This window comes from Fusarium oxysporum, chromosome 13 (genome assembly GCF_000149955.1).
Source record: "Fusarium oxysporum f. sp. lycopersici 4287 chromosome 13, whole genome shotgun sequence".
In the NCBI taxonomy this organism is placed as follows: domain Eukaryota; kingdom Fungi; phylum Ascomycota; class Sordariomycetes; order Hypocreales; family Nectriaceae; genus Fusarium; species Fusarium oxysporum.
This window is the reverse complement of record NC_030998.1, coordinates 1,612,333-1,617,370: the sequence shown is the minus strand read 5'-3', so window position 1 is coordinate 1,617,370 and position 5,038 is coordinate 1,612,333. Positions and strand designations below refer to the sequence as shown.

The 5,038-nt window shown below is 48.7% G+C and overlaps 2 protein-coding genes across 3 annotated transcripts in view; both read right to left on the bottom strand.

Annotated features, from left to right (window-relative positions):
* Positions 1 to 180: 180 nt before the first annotated feature.
* FOXG_16886 (uncharacterized protein) lies at positions 181 to 2,793 on the bottom strand. The gene has a single exon (XM_018396903.1). It carries the CDS (start codon positions 2,744 to 2,746, stop codon positions 356 to 358), a length of 2,391 nt encoding a protein of 796 aa, XP_018257701.1. The 5' UTR covers positions 2,747 to 2,793; the 3' UTR covers positions 181 to 355.
* Positions 2,794 to 2,948: 155 nt separating this feature from the next.
* Positions 2,949 to 5,038, bottom strand: part of FOXG_22625 (uncharacterized protein) — a 2,958-nt gene continuing 868 nt past the window's right edge. The window contains exons 1-5 of one of the 2 annotated variants that reach the window (XM_018403030.1): positions 4,016 to 4,211; positions 3,792 to 3,945; positions 3,631 to 3,741; positions 3,388 to 3,579; positions 3,008 to 3,328 (exon numbers count right to left, since the gene is read on the bottom strand). In XM_018403030.1, coding sequence (XP_018257700.1) covers positions 3,245 to 3,328; positions 3,388 to 3,579; positions 3,631 to 3,741; positions 3,792 to 3,945; positions 4,016 to 4,083 — 609 coding nt within the window. In that variant the 5' untranslated portion in view covers positions 4,084 to 4,211 and the 3' untranslated portion in view covers positions 3,008 to 3,244. Of the gene's footprint in view, positions 3,329 to 3,387; positions 3,580 to 3,630; positions 3,742 to 3,791; positions 3,946 to 4,015; positions 4,212 to 5,038 lie in introns of those variants that run through there. The other variant, XM_018403029.1, reaches the window with a different exon arrangement.

Sequence of the window (5,038 nt, the reverse complement as noted above, 5' to 3'; positions counted from 1 at the left end):
CTACAAAATGAAGGAGTCTGCGCGACTCTGAGCGACTGCTGTTGATCGCTGTTAACAACACTGGTGTCTGCCATGGTCGATTATCTTGTCTTGCGAGTCGTGCTCTGGGATTGAGTATTAGTTCGGCCGGGCTTGAGATGTTTGATATAAAGGACAGACTAGATTAAAACATGGTGAAGGGTGGTAAGTGAGTTTATATATTAGGTCCTATATAGGGTTGTTGGCGTGATGAGTCGAACTGACGTTGCCCGTTTCGGACATTTGTGGCGATGCTCATCGGGCTTTCGGTCCCGGGCCTCCGTGGGTCCGGTCGGTCACGAACACCTCATGCATTCTGCTATATCTAGACGATAAGCTATTCAAGAATCACCATTCTCCAATTAATATCCAACTTAACCCACTCCTCCTCCTTCATAACACCAAAACCAATCCGACTCCAAACACCTGAACCCGGCACCTTCTCCTCAACAGCCATGACGTTCAACTTCACCACCTCATCATCACCCTCATAAAACCCATAGTACCTCGATATGACAATGAGGCTAATGTTATGACTTGTCGCAACGGGCTTTCTTCTCAAGAATTTCATCACCTTGCTCTCACCTGGCTCGCTGTCTTCGTTCAAGGCTTCTTCAAAACGATAGTAAGATATCTTCATGAATGGCGATGACAGCTTTAAGTCAAGCTTGACTAGTCCCTCGGATGTCTCCATGTGGATGTCGTCTCGGTTGGTGATTTGAATGGATACGTTGGCGTGGCTTGTCCAGAACACTATCCGTCCTGTGTCATAGGGCGAAGGTTGATGAGGTTGATCGACCGACAGTGACTCCAACTCAGAAGCCAGTGAGACATCATCCATCTTTATCAGTCCAGTTACTTTCGTATCGCCGACCCAATCGTGGCTAGACTTCTCAGTAGCTGTAGGCATGACGTCTTCTTCCTTTCCGTCATCATTCACTCTCCTCAGTGAAGTACCTTTGATCAAAGACACGCTCCCATCACTCATCAACGAGTAAAACGCCAGGAGCGACTTCATATCTCCGACTCCCCTCTTACTGTAGTCCTCCCCGATGCGAAGACTCGAACTTCCCCCGATAAATCCAGTCCATCCAAGCCAAGACCAGCTAGGATAAGGAATGCTGCGTGTCGATCCGCCAGAAACATAAGTATACGTCTCATCTCGTCGATTTTGTCCATATCTCCATGTCAAGGCTTGATCAAAAGTGCTCGCGTTCAAACCCCAGTGTATCTTCTCGTTGTTCAAATGCTCAAACCGACGAATGATTCCAAGAAAGGCGGGGAGGACATCAGAAGGGTAAGTGAACCTCCGCTCAGAGAATTGCGTTATGTACGTATCAAAGCTTTCCAGAGAGAATTTGGCTTCGTTATCGTCCCATTCATCGTAGCATCCGAATGAATATGATCTAGCGAAGGTTGTTGATCCAGGGATGTCGAGAAGTGACTCTTCCTCCCATGTCGTGCCATCACAACACCAGTAAACTTGCTTGTTGGTGAAGATGAGTGAGCGTCTAGACAAAAGACGCTCTTGGAACGTCCAGCCTCTGGTGTTCCATGACGAGAATTGGAGAGTATCTTCTTCGGATAGAATGACGAGGGGCATGACATGCAGCCCGCTTGCTGAGATTTTGACTTGTCGTTGAAAGACATCTCGTGGATTACTGGGGAGCCCTGCAAGTCCAGAAGTCGAGTCTTCACCGCAGGCAGCCAATATCGTGAAGAGTGCCTTGGAGTAGATCAGATCCATCCGTGCGGTCTGATGACCAAGATCTGCAGGGTCATCTTGCACGATACACAAGGCATCAACCCAGAGGAACCTCTCGCCGACCTGTTCCGTAACATACATTGCATCTTTAATGGTTTGAGGCACGTAGATCTCTCCGAGACTATTCGGCTGCTGAAGTCGTGACAGGTTCTCTCGAGTCAAACGTCTTTCAAAGCGTGATTTCCTCGCCTTCTCGCTAGATCCCCAAACATAGCTGAGAGCAACATAGCGCATGGTCGGGAGAAGGTCAACGATCCGACGTTCCTTGACATCGATCACTCGGCATCTCTCAGGCCATTCGGTGTCGCTATCGCTTAGCCACTTCGGCTTTTGACACTCCTCCCCATGCTGGTCTTCGCATTGCTTGATCCAGCGCTGAGGGATTGAGAGATCTAGCAGAGACCCGATCATTCGACCTGTACCGTCCAGTGTAATGTCATTGCTTGTAGTTAGGCTCTCTTTTGATGGCCAAACAGCTTGCAAAGTGATCGAGTTGGCGAGTATAGCCATCCAGGGACGTGGTTCTAGCCTGAGCAGAACACGATTCACGCCTCCAGTCTTCGGATCAAGATCATCCTCTGAATCCGGCAAAATTCTGCCCGAGGAGAAATTTCGCGATTCAAGGAAACATTTGATAGGCTCCTTGTTGACTGTTAGTCGCAGCCCATGTGTCTTGACTTCCTCGTGGATTTCAGGCTCCTCGCCAGGGACTTCACTTCTGAAATCGGGATGATTCGTCGAGCAGCCGTAGGGCGCTCGTATATACCGTTGGCGATGGGCTTCGATGATAAGGTTGCAGACATCGCATTCTATCGAGCGATCCAAGATTTCCTGTAGTGTCCCCAGGCAAGGATCGGGAGGCGGTCTGTGGCTGGGATTGAATGGAGCAGGGTCTGGAAAGAAGAGCTTGTCGAAATTGATGGCAGCACAGGCCGAGCAAAGCTTGGGGGCATTGTCACTCATCTTGTCTTGTGCTTATTGAAAAATGCATGAAGAGCACCTTGTGTTTTAACTGTTTTACGATGCGGGGATTTGTTGCATGAAATACTTTAAGTCTTACTGTAGGGCTGAATGTCAGCAGGCAGATGAGATGGGGTTGTTCAGTGGCGCAGCCAGCGTTAGTGTAGGCTGTAGCAGATAAGGCGGTAGCTCCAAAAGGCTGATTCCAGGGCTAAAACGGGATGGGGCCATATTGCTACCGTTATCACAAGCGATGAACGAGAATGTAGATACAATTTGAGTTGTATTTATATCAGTAAACTTGGTCTAATTTCCCCCAAGAAGATGCATTGAGTCACAGGGACCATGGTCTCAGGGAGCAAGAAAACTTGAGAATTGAGAAGAGGATGCTAAGATAAACTCAGTAAAGAGCCCCCTAAGCTTAGGCTAGAGTTGCCTAAATATTTTCATCACTTAGGATAGAGGTTCTAAGTTTTCCTGCCTCCCCTAGCATGGCTCGTCTTACTCGGATTTGATGTACTCAGCAATGTTGGGCCTAGCCTCGAAAACTTCCTTGAACTTGAGAAGGACATCAGGAATTTTAGACTAGTAGGCGGTTAGTCTTAGTCAACTATTACAAATTTGTCTAGGGAGAGGTAACCTACAGGGATGGTCTTGGTTCGTGTGTCGTTGTCAATGGACTGGTAGATCGCAAAGTCGGTGTAGCTGACTTCATCACCGAGAAGATAAGGACCTTCGCGGTCAGAATAGTACTTCGCAATGAGATCGTAGTACTTGGGGAGGAATTCGTTCTTGTACTCGTCGGTTGCTCCCTTGAGGTTGGCAACCCATTGGGACTGTGATTCAGTTAGAGCTTGCACCATGAAAGATGGAATTAGTGTTCATACTCTCCAATCGACGTAGATGTCGGAGACAGCATCTACCAAATACTTATCCTCATTCGTCTTGCCGTCATACTTGCCGAGGTCGCGAGAGAGGAAACGAAGGACTGGGATATGCTGTCAAAGGCGTTAGTCTTGTTTCAAAACTCAACTGTGAGTTCACCAACCTGAGTGAGGATGAGGCCTTTGTACTCAAGAGAAGGAAGGCTTCCAGTGCGGGTGATGCCCTGCTGCTTGAGCTTCTCGCTGGTCTCTGGCCAGGTATCAGGGTATTTATAACGCTTCTCCTCGAAGTCAATACCAGCATCCTTCAAGAACAGCCTATCAATTGATTAGTCCAAGAACATTTGACCGTCCAAATGGGAGTCGATATATGCGACGCAATACTCACTTGACAACTTCTCCGCGGCCAAGCTTGCCGATGGCGAGGTAGTGGTAAACGACTGAGTCTGAGGACATTGTTGCTGAAAGGGTCGAGTGTAGATCAGTTTTGATTCAAATTCAATCAATTGCTGTTGTATTCTTGCTGCTGCTGCTGTCGATAAAGCAGATAATGACACGACGACTCCAAAACATTTATACTGAATCATAGATCACAGCGCCCTTCTCGCGGCAGAATCTCGGCTGCAGTCAGCGTTTGGAATCAAGCAATTACGTGATCAAATAAGGCGCATCTTACTGGTGATTCCAGACTGTGCAGCAAGTATGTCAGCGGGGCGTCAATAGGTGCGCACCTGGATGCGCACGTAAGTGTCACGTGTTGCGCACCCGGTGCGTCTGTAAGGGAGTTATGTAAGCCCAACACCCTTGTAGCTACCCCTTTCCCGTTGATAAAGAGCCTCACTTCGCCGCGCAACGATCTACTCAAATCATCTCTCCTAGAATGAATCCAGTTACAGCTACTCGTCAATTTTCTGATGACTGCCTGCCTCCTGAACGCGAGTATGGCTCTCGGGAAGCCCTACACGCCGCGATCAATGCATGGGCAGCTCCCAGGGGCTATGCGTTTGTCACTGGGAAGTCGAAGAAAACAGAGAGCGGCAGACGAATTGTTTTCTTCAGCTGTGACCGTGGAGGAGCACCTCCAAAGGCCTCGGGCGTACGGCAACGGTCAACTACAACACGGCGTACAGGGTGTCAATTCTCAGTCCTTGCGAAGGAGGCCTTGGATAAGACAACGTGGCGCCTTACACACCGTCCTGGCAGCGAGTTTGCCCATCACAACCACGAGCCAAGCACAAGCATGTCTGCACATCCAGTCCATCGTCAACTATCCAATGCAGATAGGTCAACTATTAACAACCTTGCAAACGCTGGTGTAGCACCGAAAGAGATCAGGTCCTACCTACGTCAGAACACAGAGTCTCATGCCACCCAGCAAGACATCTACAACTGCATTGCACAAGGCAAACGA

Coding starts and splice junctions, on each gene's coding strand:
- FOXG_16886 (XM_018396903.1), bottom strand. CDS start 2,746: ATGAGTGACAATGCCCCCAAGCTTTGCTCGGCCTGTGCTGCCATCAAT.